This window comes from Macaca thibetana, chromosome 17 (assembly GCF_024542745.1).
Source record: "Macaca thibetana thibetana isolate TM-01 chromosome 17, ASM2454274v1, whole genome shotgun sequence".
In the NCBI taxonomy this organism is placed as follows: Eukaryota; Metazoa; Chordata; class Mammalia; order Primates; family Cercopithecidae; genus Macaca; species Macaca thibetana.
The window spans coordinates 92,311,675-92,330,435 of record NC_065594.1 but is presented as its reverse complement, the minus strand read 5'-3'; the positions used below and the strand labels follow the sequence as shown (position 1 = coordinate 92,330,435).

The 18,761-nt window shown below is 54.3% G+C and overlaps 1 protein-coding gene across 2 annotated transcripts in view; it reads right to left on the bottom strand.

Annotated features, from left to right (window-relative positions):
- MCF2L (MCF.2 cell line derived transforming sequence like) overlaps window positions 1–18,761 on the bottom strand; it is a 205,328-nt gene that overhangs the window by 123,082 nt on the left and 63,485 nt on the right. The window contains exon 1 of one of the 2 annotated variants that reach the window (XM_050766971.1): window positions 2,612–2,811. The exons of the other annotated variant lie outside the window; for it this stretch is intronic. Coding sequence (XP_050622928.1) covers window positions 2,612–2,690 — 79 coding nt within the window. The 5' untranslated portion in view covers window positions 2,691–2,811. Of the gene's footprint in view, window positions 1–2,611; window positions 2,812–18,761 lie in introns of those variants that run through there. 2 annotated transcript variants of the gene reach the window in all.

The following is an 18,761-nucleotide window of genomic DNA, read 5'->3' as shown; positions in this document are numbered from 1 at the left end:
AAAATGTCCATTCTCAGACACTACCCCAGACTTACTGAATCAGAAACTCTGAGGGCGGGCCCAGCAGCCTGTGCTTTAACAAGCCCCCCAGGTGATGCAGATACATGCTCTAGTTGGAGGACCACTGTTCTGTTTCATCAAATGCTTAAATCAACTAGATCCATAGCACTGCTCCCTCGAATGTCTTCTACCTTTTCACCAATTACTAAAATTCCAAAGAGAAAACAAAAATAGATGAAAACGAGCCCTATCCCACAGAAGAGGGGCCAAGGGGAAGTTGCCACTGGAAAGCGCCCCGGCCTTGTTACTAAAGATCAGGTTTAGAAGAGTATATAAAATGTCAGTTCTCAAGGTCAAAGGCTACAGATTCACAGACCATATGGACAGCACACATTATCCTCCTTTACATGCAGATTAGCCTAGATAATGAAGGTTCTAGGTGACAGAAGACATGCATAAATCTGAAATTAAAACACAGCAGCAGCATGTCCTGGACAGCAGCAAAGATAAAATGCCTGTGGGCTTAGAGTGAATCTACAGAGGGTGAGGCTCTGTGCAGCTGAATGAGGCAGCTGCTCTAAGGCCAGCCGCTGTACGCAATCCCTCAGCTGTGACCTAGCGCCACCACTGCCCTGAGGACCTACGCCAGCTGCCACATCAGTGTCCTGTTGCCATCAGCTCTTACCTGGCACGGACCCTAGCATGACGCCAGAAGGAGAAGCAGCTCCATGACATCGAGCTGAAAGGTATTTGGCTGCAGGTGGGGAACTCTCCTGAGGAAGTGCTTGGAATTTAAACCCGAGGTGGGGATCAGGTTTACCTTGACCTTCACCTCTACCAGAGAATGTGCACCACACACCCCTACACTCTGTGGTAGCGTCATGTCAATATCGCACCACAAACCCCCCTCATGATGGTTTTACAGCCTCTCAATCTAATAACTTGCCTCCACTGAGTGGTACCTTACACACAGCGTGAGCAGAAAGTGGGTTTGTGCTGAAGGAAGAGGCCAGTGTTCATGGGTGGTAAGTGGAGTGTGATGCAGGGTCACCTCCCCTAACTAAACACTGCAGGGTGCTCATAACCGAAGATATCTGGTAAGCTGGATTTGAAAGTCCTGGTGAAGCATGCAATTATCAGTAATGCAGATGTGTGGGAGGACGCACATCTTACTGCCTGTTCCAGATGAGAGGGCCCACACCGAGAGCCTGGCTCGCAGGACATTCAGTGAGCGGCCAGTGTCACTGCTGCTCTTCTGAAACGGCCTTTTTACAATTAAAAATGCGCACGTGTCTCTCGGAGCTCATGAAGAAACCCCAATCCCTAAAAATCTGGGGAATGACATCACCCTCTGGAGCGGTTCCCACTCTGTGATTCTGACATCAAGCCGCACGCAGAGGCACGCAGGGCAAGGAGGTGCTTTCTCCTCCACCCCCGCAGCCGATCGGAAGCCTCCTTGTGAACCTGGCATCCACACAGCCCTTCACCGTACTCAAACCCTGCAAACCCTGCACGGAAAAGCTCCACTCAAGCTTCAGAAAAAGAGAGCTGATAGTCTAAGAATCAGAAAGCAGACGGCATGAAAATGGTTTTGTTTGCTTTCGACCCATATACAATAAGCCTAGCAGCTTTGATCACAAAACCCCCATTAAAAACATCTTGATTAGACCAACCCATACGATGGTGCTTATGCTGATTTAATCACTGGTTCGCTCTCAAAATCCATCGGGGTGGGTAGAGAAAGACAGAGAACCACACCCAAACCAAGCAACCGACATTTTAATCTCCCAGGCAAGTACTAGTTAGACAACTAGTAATGGCATATATGACATAACATATGGCAACATCAGGCAAAACACTTGGCAACTTACTTTTAATGAGATATCATTATTTCCTCTTCATTTCAAGGAAAACTAGTTAAGGATGCCTCTGCTTCTGCATAACACACCCTGAGAACTCAGATGCCACCGCCTGAAAGCCAGGGCCAGATGCAAGCTGTCAGCCCAGTCTCTGCTTACACCTAAAATAATCGATCTGAACTGCTCTTCAAAGCTTATTCGAAATAATATTTCGATTAATACTGAAAATGAACGTCCAGTCCACTCTTTACCCATACACATCTGTCTGAGGTTTAAATTGCATTTAATGAAGAAAAGAACCACCTGATTAGTCCAGGTTTTTTCCTCCTCAAAATGAGCTTCCAGGTAGCTTCACCATCCCCACCCCTGGCTCTGAAACCCCAAGCTCTGAAAGCCCTTGGCTCAGATCATTCTCAATTCGCAAGCACTTGTGCATTCTCCATTGCGAGGGCTGCGGACGGGCAGGTTGATGGGCAGATTTCAGACACACAAATGGCTCCGCATGCAGACCCAGCATCCCTGAGAGAGCCCGTGACACCAACGTGCCGTCATTTTAACTATTCGGGGCAGCACGCGATCGCCGACAGCCTCTGAAAACACACCAGCTACCAACCAGTGCCCCCCATGTCTCAGCTACCACCGCTAGAAAGGAACACGAGGGCGGCTTACAAAAATCAGACGCATTTCCCCACAATTCAGCCCATGATGTCAAGCTTAAGCACAGATCACTGACGGCCAGCAGCTCCTCCTACCCGTGTGCTTGGAAACCGCATTTAATCTCTGCACCATTTCTTCCAGGGCCATCTCTTCAGTCCTCAGCCAAAACCTCATCCTCCGACACAACAGAAATGATGCTGGCAGATCCGCTTCCTCCGCACGGGGGGCGCCTGCGGGTGGGGCCGTGCGAGTGGGGAGGGGGCGCGGCGGAGGCGGGGAGGGGGCCACGGCAGCGCTTTCAGCCTGGAGCCGCCGCCTCCCTGCCCGGGATTGGTTCCGCGCCACCGGGAGGGGGGCGCGCGCTGCGCCGCGGGGGGCGGGGGGCGGCTCGGCGGAAGCGGAAGCGGCGCGCGCCCGCCCCGGCGTGTCACCACCGTGGGTCACCTGGGAGTCTTGTGAGTGCACCACCGAGGTCACCTGGCAGCCCCGCGGGTCACCGCGGAGGTCACCTGGCAGCTTCGCGGGTCACCGCCGCGGTCACCTGGGAGTCCCCGGGTCACCGCCGCGGTCACCTGGGAGCCCCGCCGGTCACCGCTGAGGTCACCTGGGAGCCCCGCGGGTCACCGCCGCGGTCACCTGGGAGCCCTGTGAGTGTACCACACAGGTCACCTAGAAATTCGTGTCACCGCCGAGGTCCCCTGGGAGCCCCGCGGGTGCCGCACAAGTGCCCCCGCCCCTCCCCCCGGTTCCAGGTCTCCACACTCTCCCGGTTTGCGGGCAGCCGCGCGGAGCCGCGAGTGGACTGAGCGAGTGCAGCTGCCTCCGCGGGGCCGCGCCTGGCCGCCGCCTCCCTTTACCTCCGGCCGCCCCGCGGCAGGTGCAGAAGCTGCAGAGGCCGCAGCAGCCGAGCGCGCCCCCTCCGCGTGGCCGCATGCCATCCGCGCCGCGCCCAGGTAAGCAGGTCCGTGGGTCGCTGGGTCCATGCGTGGGTCCGTGGCTGGCCGGAGATGGACCAGCCCCTTCCCGCAGGGGCATCGCCTGCCCAAGGTCGCAGGACCCGGTGCAGGAAGCGCGCGCTGCAGGCACGGGGCTCTCCACCCTCGCCATGGTTGGCACCAGGCCACAATGTGCACTTGACACCCGCAGCGTCCCGGCTGCCACCTGCAGATTCCAGCTCGTGTCTATGCAGGGCCATGACCGCCACCACAGGGCCATGTGCAAGAAACTCTCTGGCTCTCCTCACCCAAAACCGCGGCTATCCTTTTGTGGTTTGGTATTACCGGTAACGTGCCCTTCCTTAAAGAAACAGTATTTCAGGCCTGTAGTCCCAGCTACTCCGGAGGCCGAGGCAGAAGCAGAGGCAGAGGGAGGAGGATCATTTGAGTTCAGAAGTCTGAGCCTGGGCAATGTAGCAAGACCACCCCCCCAACCCCACTCCCCAATCAGTTAAAAAAAAGAGAGAGAGAATTCCAGCAGGAAGAAGTACCCTTTTCCATGAATGGTTTGGGAATTCAAGCATCAAATGGCTGAGGTTTGAACTACAGCTCGTACCAATAACATGTGCACATGCTCCAGCAGTCCAGTGTCCAACAGAGCATGCGCGCACCATTCCTGTATCCGGCAACAATGCACCAGCAGTCCAGTGTCCAACAGAGCATGCGCGCACCATTCCAGTATCCGGCAACAATGCACCGGTAGTCCAGTGTCCAACAGAGCATGCGCGCACATTCTAGTATCCGGCAACAATGCACCGGTAGTCCAGTGTCCAACAGAGCATGCGCGCACCATTCCAGCTTCCGGCAACAATGCACCGGTAGTCCAGTGTCCAACAGAGCATGCGCGCACCATCCCAGCATCCGGCAACAATGCACCGGTAGTCCAGTGTCCAACAGAGCATGCGCGCACCATCCCAGCATCCGGCAACAATGCACCGGTAGTCCAGTGTCCAACAGAGCATGCGCGCACATTCTAGTATCCGGCAACAATGCACCAGCATTCCAGTGTCCAACAGAGCATGCGCGCACCATTCCTGTATCCGGCAACAATGCACCGGTAGTCCAGTGTCCAACAGAGCATGCGCGCACCATTCCAGTATCCGGCAACAATGCACCAGCAGTCCAGTGTCCAACAGAGCATGCGCGCACCATCCCAGCATCCGGCAACAATGCACCGGTAGTCCAGTGTCCAACAGAGCATGCGCGCACCATCCCAGCATCCGGCAACAATGCACCGGTAGTCCAGTGTCCAACAGAGCATGCGCGCACATTCTAGTATCCGGCAACAATGCACCAGCATTCCAGTGTCCAACAGAGCATGCGCGCACCATTCCTGTATCCGGCAACAATGCACCGGTAGTCCAGTGTCCAACAGAGCATGCGCGCACCATTCCAGCATCCGGCAACAATGCACCGGTAGTCCAGTGTCCAACAGAGCATGCGCGCACATTCTAGTATCCGGCAACAATGCACCAGCATTCCAGTGTCCAACAGAGCATGCGCGCACCATTCCAGCATCCGGCAACAATGCACCAGTAGTCCAGTGTCCAACAGAGCATGCGTGCACCATTCCAGTATCCAGCAACATGTGTGTCCCCCAACATCCCGTTGTCCAGTGGCACATGTGCGCCTGGACGTTCCAGTGTGGTGACCTTTCAGGCACGGAGCAAGGCCAAAGGGATAAAAAAATGAAGGTGACACAGTACTTCCCCTTATAGCTCCCACAGGTCTGGATAGGCCAGACAGATCTGGAAATAAATAATTCATAATAAAAAATAATTACAGAATAAGAAGTACAACAACCACAGATAGAAGGTACTGAGTAAATCTGTAAGAAATGGCTGCTTTGTTTTTGTTTTTGCTTAACATGAGAAACGTATTGAGTATCAGCAGTTTCACTTGGTTCTATAGAATCTCTTTGGAGCCCAGTGAAAGGAGGACTCTGGAAAGGCCTCGGTGTGGATGGGAGCCTCTCCCTGTGTGGACAAGCATCCCCTGGGCTGCCCAGAGCTGAAGCAACCCCACTGTGCCTACCACTGCACAATTGCTACCTCCTGTCTATACATGGTCTCCAAAAAGTGCCCTCAAATGGGTCTGCTCCTAACTCATTCCCTGTCAGTTCAGGGAACCTTCACCACTCCCCGTCCCCCACCCCCCACCCCAACCCCACCCCTCCAGCTTCAGGGAAAGCCTGTCATCAGGCAGAAGGGTCCTGAAATGCAGGCCCTGCCCTTTCCACTAGTCTAAGGCAAAACACTCTCCCTGGTCCTCATCCCACACGGCCCCAGGCCACACTCCCTGAGCACTTGCCCTCTTCTCCCGGTGCCAGGCAGGTGCCCTCCAGCCTACCCAGCCTTGGGCTGTATCAGGATCTACCAAGGGCTTGTTAAGCTCACATGGCTGGGCTCTGATGGCTCCTTGCTGATCCAGGAGGTCTGGGGTGGGGCCTGAGGATGTGCATTTCTAGCAAAATTCCCTGGGATGTTGAATGTGCTGGTCCACATTTTGAGAACCACTGCTGAAATCTGTTGCATCTTAAAAGCAAGATGAAAGGAAAAGGCCACACTCTCTGGCCCATCCCACTTCTCTGATCTCCCTCTTCACCCCTTGGGCATTTCCACACATGCTCTTGGCTTCTTTCCTCAACCCTGTGCCATCCACTCTGTCCCCTGGCCAGCATCCTCTAGCTGGCACCATGTCATGTTGGGGTACCAGGGTGGAGACCCTTGGTCTCTGTGGCCATTGACTTTATTACTGGCAACTTGGCTGGGCCACCATGCCCAGATATTGGGTCAAATGCTAGGTTAGATTGGCACTTTTGTCAGTAGACTGAGTAAAGCGTGTGACATAATGTGGGTGGGCCTCACCCAATCCATCAAGGGCCTTGAGAGAAAAAGACAGAGGTTCCCCGAGGAAGAGGGAGCTCTGCCCCCAGACCGCCTGGACTGCAACCCAACTCTCCCCAGTCCCCGGCTGCCCCTGGCCTGCGGATTCTGGACCTTCCAACACCCACAATTTCAGGAGCTGATTTGTTAAACTAAGTCTCTCTTTCTCTCTAGCTCTGTCAAGTCTTTATTCTGCCTTAAATTATAGCACAAATGATGCCATCTTTCCATAAAAATCATTTAACTCTTGCCTAAAGAACGACTGTCACCGTTACACCTGGCATTAGGGAGCACTGGGCACTCCAGGCACCTGCCAGATGCTCCCCACACTGTAAACTATTGGTCTTCACAGAGAGCTGGGAAAAGGCACCGTTTTTAGCATGTTACAGAATATGCAGAGAGGTTCAGTGACTTGCCCCAGGCCACACAGAGGCACAAAGATGCAGACCTGTGGTGTCTGTAGTGTCGCAAGGGGAATGGCATCCACAAAGTTCCCAGCAGATAGACCCAGGACACTTAGGTACAGTCCCAAGCCGTGTGTCCCAAGGGACGGCTTTCTTTCCATCCCTGGCTCAGCCTCTCTCCCAGGAACCAGAGGCGCTCCAGGAGGGAGGCTGAAGGTAACGCGACACCTGGATACCAAACATCCTCATAGCGACCGACCTTTCTGGATGATCAGCCACAAAGCGGAGGTGAGAATTGGGAGCTGGAGCAGGCAGGGCCAGGCTCCCAGTGCCAACCCCAAGACTAGGGGAGCAGGGCTATGGAGGGGCAGAGCGGCCCCGGCCACAGAAGGGAAGGCATAGGTGTTTACTGCACAGCCTCACTCCACGGCTTGGGAGGGAATCAGAGAGGGTGGAGACTGGAAAAGGACTGTGAGGAAATTCACAAGCTCATCGTAACTGGTAGAGCCTGGCGGGATAACACCCAGCATGTCAGGGATGCACTGAAGCCGTGGCCCCAGAAATCTGGAAACGAACCCTCGATTCCGGACAACCAGGGCTGGCTCTGAGGTGCAGCACTGAGCAAGGCTGGTGGCTCCTGCCCGCCCAGAGCTCACGCTGCAGCAGAGGTGACATGGCACCTGGGTATGTGATGCCCTCCATGCGGTGACGGGAGGGCACCTGCTGGCACCTCCCCCTCGGGGGCCAGTGTGACGTGTGAACAGGTCCCTGTGTCCCAGCAGTGAGCAGGTCCTGGTCCACACATGGACGACTGAAGGACTGCACTTCTGAAGTGGGGGACAGGGAGGGGAGGGGTGGGAGAGGAAGGAAGAGGAGGAGCTGCTGGACTTCTGACTTTTTTGTACCTTTGCAGGGCAAGGAAGTCTGGAATTCACATTAACATAAACTATAATGCAGAATCAGTTGATAAGGACAGTTAGTGAGGAGATGGTCTTTTGGGGATAAAATCTGGCAGGACTGCTGACCTGGACTCCATCATCTAACGTTCTCACACACAAATGACCATTACGTTTTGATGCATAAAACAAGTAACTTAATATGTATTTTTGTCTGACTACAAAATCATTGCATTCACTTTGGAAAATACAGAAAATAAAAATAAAATACACTTCAACAGCATCACCTAGAGGTCTTTTTATCCTTCTGATGCCTTTTTATACAAAATTATAACAGCAATGTATATTCTTTGTAACAAATTTTTCACTCAAACGTTTTTTCATGATGCTACTCATCTGCATGATTTTAAGTAGCTGGCTGAATATTTCCTGGGATGTGTTTCAAATTTTAATCAGGTTTTCTAGTGATTCTTGGCTGTCATAAACACTGGCAAAGAAACACACAGGTAAATCCTTATCTCACATCTGATTGTTTCTCTGGGTTAATTTCCTACAAGTAGAGGTACAGGCCAAAGGGTATGGCTATTTTAAAGTTTCTGAAATCCGTACATGACTTTTACATGTGCACGTTATGGTAACATGCATCCACGCGAGCAGACACAGGGCGCTGTGGGATTCTGCACCTTGTTCCTTGGCAGGGGGTCCCTGTCACAGGGAGCATCATGGTGGGCTCACGCCATCCTGGGGGCAGCCCGGGTACTGCTCGGATGGGTTTGTTTGGTGAAAAAACAAAAGGCAAACTCACTTTAACTAGAGACCATTTGCCTGCATGGTGGGGAGAGCTGCTCCTGAGGCAAGAACCACAACTCAAAGCTTGACATCAACGTGGGCAACTGTAGAACCCAGGGCACCGGGGCCGCCTCAAGGGAATCTCAAGAGTCGCCACCGTGGGCAGGGGCCATCCGAGGTGGGCTATGCACTGCCCCAGCTGGGACCCCCTGCCCCCCGCAACCCTGCGCTGAGGTGCACTGCAAGTGGACGCCATCTCCTCCCAGGCAGCCTGGTTAACCCAACCTCTCTCAGTTACATCGAATGTGCCAGATCCCCATCCACAACCCTTCCAGTGGGGGCTGCAGGCCAAGCCTCTGTGAGTCCCCTGTGTCCCTGGGGTAGAATCTCTGGGGCCTGGAGCAAGCAGGTGGTTGGTGTGGCCGTGCACACCGGCACCAGTGGAGGAGCCGCCCTGCCTCTGCCAGCTTCTGGGGAGCCAGCACCCTTGACTGTGGCCCGACCCAGCTGCGAGCCTGTCTCCCTGTATCTCTCCCCATCTTCCATGGACACCAGTGGCTGGATTATGGTTCCTACTCCAGGGCGACTCCATCTGAGCTCATCCATCTGCAGAGGCAGCGGCCCCACCTCCACGAGGCCACACCCACAGACACTGGGGGTCAGAACTCAACACATCTTTTCAGGGACACAATTCTACCCACAATAGCAGGAAAGGGACCAAGACAGGCTACGGAGCAGCCACATGCACGACTGGCTGCAGACACGGGTGCAGGGAGGTGAGTGGCCCTGGGGACCCCCTGAGGGTCCTTGCTGACCGACCTGAGGATCCACCTGGTGCCTATCCCAGTCCCCACACAAGTCATTCCCTCCTAGCCATGCCCTGCTGTGGAGTCCTGAGCAGAGAGTTCTGAGGAGCTGTGGAGGCTCAGTGACCCTCGCCCTGCTCTGATGCCAGGCCCCAGAATCCTGGCCAGGAGGAGCACGCTCAGACCCTGTTGGATGAGGAGCAGGAATCCGCCGCATAGAGAAAGAATTCCTTCAAAAGCAACTTTAGATTCCATGAGAAGTTCCTGGGCCCCAGGTTGGCAGGAGGACGTGAAAAGACAGCGGCATTCCCTGCTGAGAGCGGCAGAGGTAGGTGGGAGCTACGGGCCCTTTCAGAGGGGATGTCTGTGCCCAGGGCAGAGCTGAGTCAGGCATGAGAGAAGGCTGCCATGACAGATCTGGCACCAGCCTGAAATATTCCAGAACGCCTTCGTCCACCTCCCAGAGCTCCAGGGCCAGACAGGTTCTCACTCACAGGCCCCACCCCTTCAAACATCTTTTAGCTGCTCAGAGAGGCGAAGCACACCCCACAACAGGACAGGCCAGATGCTTGGTGAGAAGTGGGTACCAATGGGATTCTTCTTGGAAGAGCCAAAAATGAAGGCAAAGATGCCTAGATTCTGGGTTCAGCAAACTACTGTGTGTTGAAGGCATCGGATCCCTGGGGGGCTCCCCCCAACCTGTACCCTGGAGAAAGAGGCAGAGCCTGTGCACAGAGTGGGCTCCTTCCTCATACCCTCTCTGGGTGGGGGTTGGGGCCTTGCCTCCCAGAGCCTGGGGGGAGGTCTTGGGAGAACAGCTCGGCAGCTGGGGCCTTCACTGGGGCCTTCAGGGGTTTTGCTCCAGAGTCTGGGTGGGGGTTGGGGCCTTGCCTCCCAGAGCCTGGGGGGGTCTTGGGAGAACAGCTCGGCAGCTGGGGCCTTCACTGGGGCCTTCAGGGGTTTTGCTCCAGAGTTACGGCTGTGCTTTGCCCAGCAGCCCTGTGCTGAAGGAGAGGGAGTGCCTGATTGCTGCGGTCTGGGCAAGAAGGGTCTGTCCGTGCTGTCAGGTGTGAAGGCTGCACTGGCCACGGACCAGGCCTGGGCACCAGGGATGTGGCCACCAACTGGGTCAGCTAGAGGTGAGGCCCACCCCCATGGCCAGCTCCTCACAGCACAGCAGGCCTGGCCGACATCACACGGGGACCGCAACCCACCCGCACATGCAGGCCTCTGAGGAGACAGCACTGCCTCACTAGACGGTAAGTCCACGTGCGTGTTTGTATGTGTGTGTGCATGTGTGTGAGCATGTCCGTGTGTACATGTGTGTATGTGCATGTGCCTGTGTGTGTGCATGCATGTGTGTGAGCATCCGTGCCTACACATGTGAGCATGTCTACATGCAAGTGTGTGTGCATGTGTGAGCGTGACTGTGCATGCGTGTGTACGTGTGTGAGCATGTTTGTGCGTGCGTGTGTGTGCATCTGTGCATGCACAGGTGTGAGCATGTCTGCATGAAAGTGTGTGTGTGCATGTGTGTGTGCATGCCTGGATGTGAGCCCGTGTGTGAGCGTGTTTGTGTGTGCATGTGTGTGTGCATGTCCCCTCTCTGTGCAACGGAGAAGCTGGCACAGGGCAGAAACTGGAGGAGGTAGGTGAGTGAGGAGCACAGTGGGAGGGTGAGGGTGAGGGTGAATGAGCGGCCTCTCATGGTCACAGCAAGGCAGGAGGCCCCTCTGATTCTGTACCCCAGCAGGCCATCCATCAGTGGCCTCTCCTGGGCTGGGGCAAGGACTCAGTGTCACAGGAAGTACCTTCTGGAAAGACCTCAACTAGAAGGACAGAGGGGCTCACTGAGGGTGACCGCAGCTCCCAGGAAGTAACAGTGGGGATGCCCTTAACAGCCCAGCTGTATGTGTGACCACGGATATGGAAAGGAGGGCCTCAGGTCCTGGCCAGGCCACGGCAGGAAGGGCCTCAGGAGGGGTGGGCGCTGGCCTGGGCCTTGGACCCCACACCAAGCCCCCAGCAGCAGGAAGGGAATTGCAGGCCCAGTCCCACCAGGCCCAACCATGTTCCCTGAGGAGGAATCAGAGCTCCTCAGATTTTAGAGGAAGACTTGAGGCCCTGTCCCCCACCCATGCTGCACGATTGCCCAGGCGACTGGGGAAACAGGCATCTCCTCGCAGGGCCAACTGAGCCCTGAGGCAGAAGACTGCTCATGGGAAGGCAAATGCTTGTCCAAGTACAAAGTAGTGAATGCCTGCAAAGATCACTTGACGCTTTCGAATTAGCGCCTAGGTGTATTTTATTATAATTACAATAAAATAATAGCAGAGTCACTTCATCACGTTTTGTATTATTTTAAGCCGTGGTTTACGCAGAAGGCTTAGCAGCCTGCATCTTCAGAAGTCTTCAGGGCTCTGCCGTGTGCTCACGTGGACACACCTGGAGAACAGGTGCAACGTGGAGGCATAGCAGACTCCCCTTGGTAGGAATGCACGGGAAGAGGGAGGGGCAGGGAGGATCCCAACATCCCCAGAAGTGTGTGCTTCGATGCCTGGTCGCTGCAGCCCAACACTGGAGGCCCCTCGGGGTCCCTACCTGAGCTGCGGCACAATCTGCAGTCATTCACAGTGCAACCCAAGCCCCCACGCACCACAGAGAGCCACTGGGGTTGGCCGAGTTATGGCCCCCAAGATGCTCACGACCTGATCCTTGGTGCCTGTGAATGTCACCTTATGTGGCAAAAGGGCCTTGCAGGTAGGATTAAGTCAGTGACCTTGACCTGGGGAGGTCATCCTGGACTATCCAGGAGATCCAGGGTCATCCCAGGGTCCTTCCAGCAGGGCAGCGGGAGGCTCAGGCAGGGAGGAGATGTGAGGATGGATGCAGGGGTCTGGGTGGTGCGGCCATGAGCCCAGGAATGCAGGCAGCACCTGGGGCTGGAGAGGGCAAGGAAAGGATTCTCCCTGAAGCCTCCGGAAGGCACTGGCCCTGTTCACACCTTGGTGTTAGAACTTCTGGCCTCCAGAGCTATAGACCATGAATGTGTGTGGTTAGCCACTGTTTGCGGCAATCTGTCAATTGCAATAGGAAACTGACACAGTCCTGGACACCGAAACCCCAAAGCCTCCCTTCCCCAGAATGACGGCCTATGCCGCCGCCTGGGAGAGAAACCCCAGCATCCATCACACCCACGTTTCAATGAAACAACCAAAATGAGCAGGGGACAAGGCAGTCTGCTGGGGTTTAATGTGTCCCCCAAAGGTCACGTGTGGGAAACCTCACCCCCAATGTTGGGGGTGTTGGGACGTGGGGCCTAAGAAGAGGTGACCAGGTCTGAGGACCCTGCCCTCGTGACTGGGTAAGTGCTGTTTTAGTTCTGAGAGCAAGCTGGGTCCCCTCTCGGGCTCTCTGCTCTCTTGCCCTCTCTGCTGTCTCGCCAGGTGATGCTGTCACTTGGGAAGACACAGCTTAGGGGCCCTCACCAGATGTAGCTCCTCAATCTTGGGCTTCCAAGCCTCTAGGACCATGAGCCAAATAAACTTCCATTGTGTGTAAACTACCCAATCCGTGATACTCTGTGACAGCAGCAGAAAACAGACTAAGACACAGCCCCTGAGGGCAGGCATCCGGGACAGAAGGCCTCTGCCCTGAAGTTACTGAGGGACCTCGGTGACGCAGACACCTGGGCCGCAGCCCGACGCATGAGGACAGAGGGCCTTATCCACACCTGCAGGAGGGGCTGCTCCCATCACAGACAGAACAAGCTTCTGTGTGTCTACTGCGCATCTCCCACGACGGAGACATGCACGAGCATTCAGAAAGCCTCAGGAGCCTGTGTGCACTCCAAATATTCTAAACTCGGTTTCCAGCACCTGCGCGTTCCTGCTGTGGACACACCACGCCAGGCCACCGTGCAGCTTGGTTGCCGTGGGCATGTGCTGCACGTGGGCTGCTACCAATAATTCGCTTTTGGGTTTCAACATCCCGCTTGCCAACAGATACTCCCCTCTGTCGATGCCGGGGGATGAGCTGTTCCCTCTAATAGGGAGAAAATCTAACCTAGAGCTGAAACCCATGGAAACGCGGAGAATACCTTTGAACAGCTCAGACCTAGACAGCCGTGGACAGTATCCTCTGTCCTATTGTTCTGTGAGCTGCCGGCAGTTTTCCCCCCAGGATGACCCACCTCCCTCACTGGAGGAACAAAGCACACTATGTTCTCGAGAAGGAACAGCTTCCCAGAGAGAGGAAACCCCTAAATACCGAGGCCGTGCCAGAGAGTAAGGAGAACACACTTGTTCTGAAACAAAGGACCCACTGAAGTCACACCATGTCCGAGAAATTCTCGATGAGAGCTCCAGATGGCAGGATGTATAATATAAATATAACTGACACGCCAACTGCTGGGGCCGGAGTGGAGAGACTCGGAGGACAGGGGGTGGTGAGGGAGAATGTTACGAGGGTGATCCCAGCACAATTCATTAAATTCTTTCTAAAAGAAAAACTAGAGGAAAAAAGCATAAGGTATGTCTTGAACAAGCAGAATTGGTAAAAACAAGACTTTAAAAATTAAACTAGAACTTTTCAGATGAAAACCTCCAGGTTAACATTTTTTTTTTTTTGAGACGGAGTCTCGCCCTGTCGCTGGGGCTGGAGTGCAGTGGCGGGATCTCAGCTCACTGCAAGCTCCGCCTCCCGGGTTTACGCCATTCTCCTGCCTCAGCCTCCTGTGTAGCTGGGACTACAGGCGCCCGCCACCTCGCCCGGCTAGTTTTTTGTATTTTTTTAGTAGAGACGGGGTTTCACCGTGTTCGCCAGGATGGTCTCGATCTCCTGACCTCGTGATCCGCCCGTCTCGGCCTCCCAAAGTGCTGGGATTACAGGCTTGAGCCACCGCGCCCGGCCTCAGGTTAACATTTATCCACAATACCACTGCCAGTCATTCGGGATGCGACGCTCGTTCTGTGCGTAAGGAAGTTTCTGGAAGAGGCATAGCGGCCACAGGAGGCCTCTGCTTTTCCTGCGAGACCCCGGTGCTCTGCGGGTGGAGGTGCAGCCGTCCTCCCGCCCTGGCTTTGCTTCCACGGCAGCTGCTCTATTCATGGCTCTCCCGCGATCCATCCAGACCCTGCGCGAGAGGGTCTCAAAGTCACCTTGAGCCTCCAGGTGCTCTTAGCCCCAGGGCAGAACCTGGAATCCCACCAGGAGGTGCCTGGCACACGTATCGCACACGTGAGCGGGGCTGGGGGCGTTCCAGGCCTGAGGAGCCGTGTGAGGAGAGGCCCCAGGGGTAATGAAGGCACGGGAAGTAACAAACCCTAGGAAAGAGCAAATGGTCCTGCGGTCAGCCTGGGCGTGCGCCGGGCAGGTGGCCAGGAAGGAATGATGCATTTCACGGAAATGAGGAAGGTGGGTCAGGATGGAGCCTGGTCTCGGGTGGGTCAGGGGTCAGTCTGCTGAGGCCCCAGCCCAGCCACCCAGTCCAACCCTCGCCGGGGGCTGTGCGGGCGTCGGGTGGGTGTGGCTGATTAATACCTGCAGTCAGCTGGCTCCGCGGGGAGCACGTGCCCCTCCACAGTGGGCTGGGCCTCATTCAATCCCTGCATGGCCTTAAGAGAACAGGACATGGTCCCCTGGAGAAGCGGACACCTGCCTGCAGACTGTCACACGGAAATCCCGCCCGGGTCTCCAGCCTGTGTCTGCACTACTGAGGTCAGACACGCCAGCCGCACAACTGCGTAAGCCAGCCCACGACACGGCGCACACAGACGCACCACGCACGTCCACGCATCTCCTAAGGTTCTGCGTCTCTGAGAATGCGGCAGGCCTGGTTCGAGAGCCCAGGAAGAGCTTCAAGTCTTTATTTGTTGCCACATGAGGCATCAAGGAAAGAGAAATACATCTACAAACTGGCATCTGAGGAAGACTGACGGGGATGGCTGGGGAACATCCCAGTTAAAGGGAGTCAGAAGAGTTGGATGCTGAATGTGAAGAAATGTTAGGAAAATCTAACCAAGTTACTTTGCTTAGCTTCCCTTTGTGTATATACAACATTGATGGCAAAAATCTGAGTAAGTCAAATAAAGCTCTTTAAGTATAAAATAAAAACTAAGTGATAAAATTAAATTCACTTTCTTTGAGTTGCTCAAAGCATTATTCTAAATGAAATGTGTATTAATTAACTTCACAAAAGTCATCCACCAAAGCAGAATTCCGACATCAGGATACACATGGTGGAAGAAGAGACTACAAGGGTCACAGGTTAGTGGTAACTTAAGTTACAAAAGCCCATGAAAATGAGATATTGTAATAAAAACACACAGAGAAATATATGTAATACATAAACCACATTCTACTTCATGAACAAAGAAATCAATCAAACAAAAACCTGACTGGAATAAGACCTTGAAACAGCTTGACCGGCCACGTCTATCTGGCGAGGAAGCACGGCATGGAGCCCAGAGTGGAAGCCCAGCTCACGTGGCTCAGGACTCCGGGACCTCGGCCCCTCATCTGCAAAACAAGATTAAACTAGGGCGGTAAGATCCTAAATCTCCATCGTTCTATGTAGAAAGTGGGCCAAAAAGTCCAAAGCCTCTACAGTTCGGAGACGTCACAGCTGACTGCCGCTGACTGATGAGTACACATGCGAACTCCATTTCTGAAAATACTGCGTCCTCTCAAAGGAAACCGGGGGCCCCGGAAGATGCCGACCCTTGACTGCCTGTGCTGCGACGGCATTTGTAAGAGCAGCCCCTGCTGGGCTGAGCGTACTGTCTGTGAGCAGCAGGGGCCTGGGGGGGAGGATTCTTCCATTTGTGCAGTTCAATTAGAGTTCTCCAGGATCACGTTAATAGATAATGCACCATTATCCTTTGCTCTCGGGGGCGGCCTGTAAACAAGGCTTTGCACACAAAATCACAAAGCCATCACAAGAATGACACGCAGTAGCCACTGCTCCTCAGCAGCCATGAGGTGGGCAGAAACACACACGTGCTTCTAACACACGCACCAACAGGCAGAATGTGACCAGATCTGGGTATCGAATGCCTTCCCGGCTGTAAGGACAAAGGCTTGGTCCACTCGGAGCTGATGAAATCCGGAGATGTCCTAGGAAATGCATGTAAAGTTTGATAGGAAAACCTTGTCGTGTGTCCTGGTCAGGGGAGTTTAAGGAGTGTGAGATTGTAGACACAACAGGCCTGCATTCCCAAGAGACCTGACCTCAAAGTGGACAACCGCGAGGCTGGGCCTGGATGCGCCTGGCAGGGCGTCACCTATGTGGCCACCCTCACCGCAGCAGCAGCAGACGCTGCACCACGCAGGTCTGCATCCAGCCACTGTCCCAGCATCATGAGAGCTGCAGCCGCTGGCAGGGAGCTGTGCACCGTCCTCCAGCGTCCTCTGAAGACTGGCTCCTCATATCTGTGGGCCAGACGCTTGCAAACATTACCCGATTTTAACAATGAATTTTATAACTATATCGGGGGTCCTGTTATACTATCAGTGGATCTCTTTAAACAGTGAGGTTTCAGAGTGTCATTACTACTTAATTCTCAGAATGGAATTTTCATGAGCCTTTTTCAGGCCATATTTCTTGATGTTTTGGCTCTAAAAAGATGATCGGGGTATAGAACAAATGCAGGTTTTAAGTACGATATTTTTTAAAAGGTGTAACATTTTCTTTTTTCAACCTGGATCTCTGGCAAAAAGAAGTTGCTGCATTGATATTTAGCTGCTCCCTTGACTCCAGGACCCTCCCGTCATCCCTGTGCCTGCACCCAGGCTTTGCAGCACAGACTGGCCTCTGTGGACCAGAGATGCCCTCCCAGGCCAGCCCCACAGGCATGGCTCTCGAGGCACAGCCCATGCCATGGCCTCCCCGCGGTTTGCCATTTTGGCTTTTTGTTAATCATGCCTCCTGGGAAAAAAGAAAACTAAATCAATACTCTGACATCCAGGCTTGATTTCTACATTTCAAATACTGAAAGGAAACCAAGTGAAAAGCCAGAGGGAAGACTGCCTCTGGCCCCTGGGTGTGGCATCCGTCCTCTGGGACTAAATGCAGTGTCTAAACACTGGCAACCTGAGCTGATGTTTATTCTCCAACGTTTCTGGGGATTTCCTGGGTATCTATATTTTAAAGGCACCCACATTCAGGATGTGTGTAGGTGGCTACTCTCCGACAGCAGACAAGCCCTCGATCCTAGCTTCCACACTCAAAGCTCGCAAAATGCTGAGCGCAGGGGCTCTTTTGGGGAATGGAAACAGCCTCCAGCTCAGTCTGCCTTAAGGCAAAGGGGTTCAGAGTTTGGGTCCCAGAGTCACCTGCCTGGGTTCCAATCTTAGTTATCAGGGGGTGACTCTGAGGGAGTTACTCAATCTCTCTGCCTCAGTAGCCCCATCTGTAAAACAGGATCACAAAGTCTCCACCTTGTGGGTTATTTTGAGGATTAAATTCATATAATTGATTTGAACAGTAACCTGGCATGTGGTGAGCATTGAATAAATATCAGCCAATGTCACATTGTTCAGAGAATCAGAACCTGAATGCAAAAATGGGCCATGGAAACAGTCACACCCCATCAGAGATGTCAGGTGCAGCTCCCATGTCTCCGTTTGCTGGTAGCTTCCTGAGGGGCTGCTGGGAGCCTCTGGCTACTGCCTAAGAGACCTAGGATGGAGGGTTGGGTTCCACTCATCCTGCTTTGATGCAGGTTTGGGACATGTGAGGCCTGCTCTGTGTGAGACACTTTATGCTGGGAACCCAGCACTGAGCAATGGGACGGGGTCCCCATCTCACGAAGCCCCTCACTCCTCTCCTGCTGCCTCTGTCAGCTTTCCCTCGGGTCCCTGAGTCCCCTGAGAGGCTATGCCTGGGACCAGGGTCCCGGCCATGTTGCCCATCACTCAGCAGAGCTCCGGAGGTCTGATGCATGCAAGCATCCATGTCACCAATGGCACACCATCTACATTGAACTGTGGCTGCTGGATTCCACCGTAGCGGGAACCGGCAGCCACAGCCATCATGACCAACTCACCCTACACAGCATGAGTTCCCATGGCTCCCGCAGGCCCCCCAGATGCTGGACTTGCCCCACAGATGACAGCAGGAAGGTGTAGCACACACAGCTCTAAATATTCAGGATCGCTTTTCTCTTTTCACAACAAAGCAGCAACTAGGAGTACCTGCTATTTACACAGCAACATGCCAAGCTCCATAAAGAACACGAACAGGACCCCGGGGTCCTGGAGCAGCTGTTCTCCGCCACGGGGCAGGTTAGAGCCACTGGGGCGGAAAACACCCTCAGCCCACCCACGCCCCCTCAGAAGCCAGTCACAGCCCGGTGGGAAGAGCCCACTGAGGGCCACGGCACAGAGGGAGGCTCGCTCCAAGCAAAGCAGTCATTCCAGACAAACCCTCCTCTGGTTTCACCCTGTGGACTCCACGAAGTCCGAGTGAA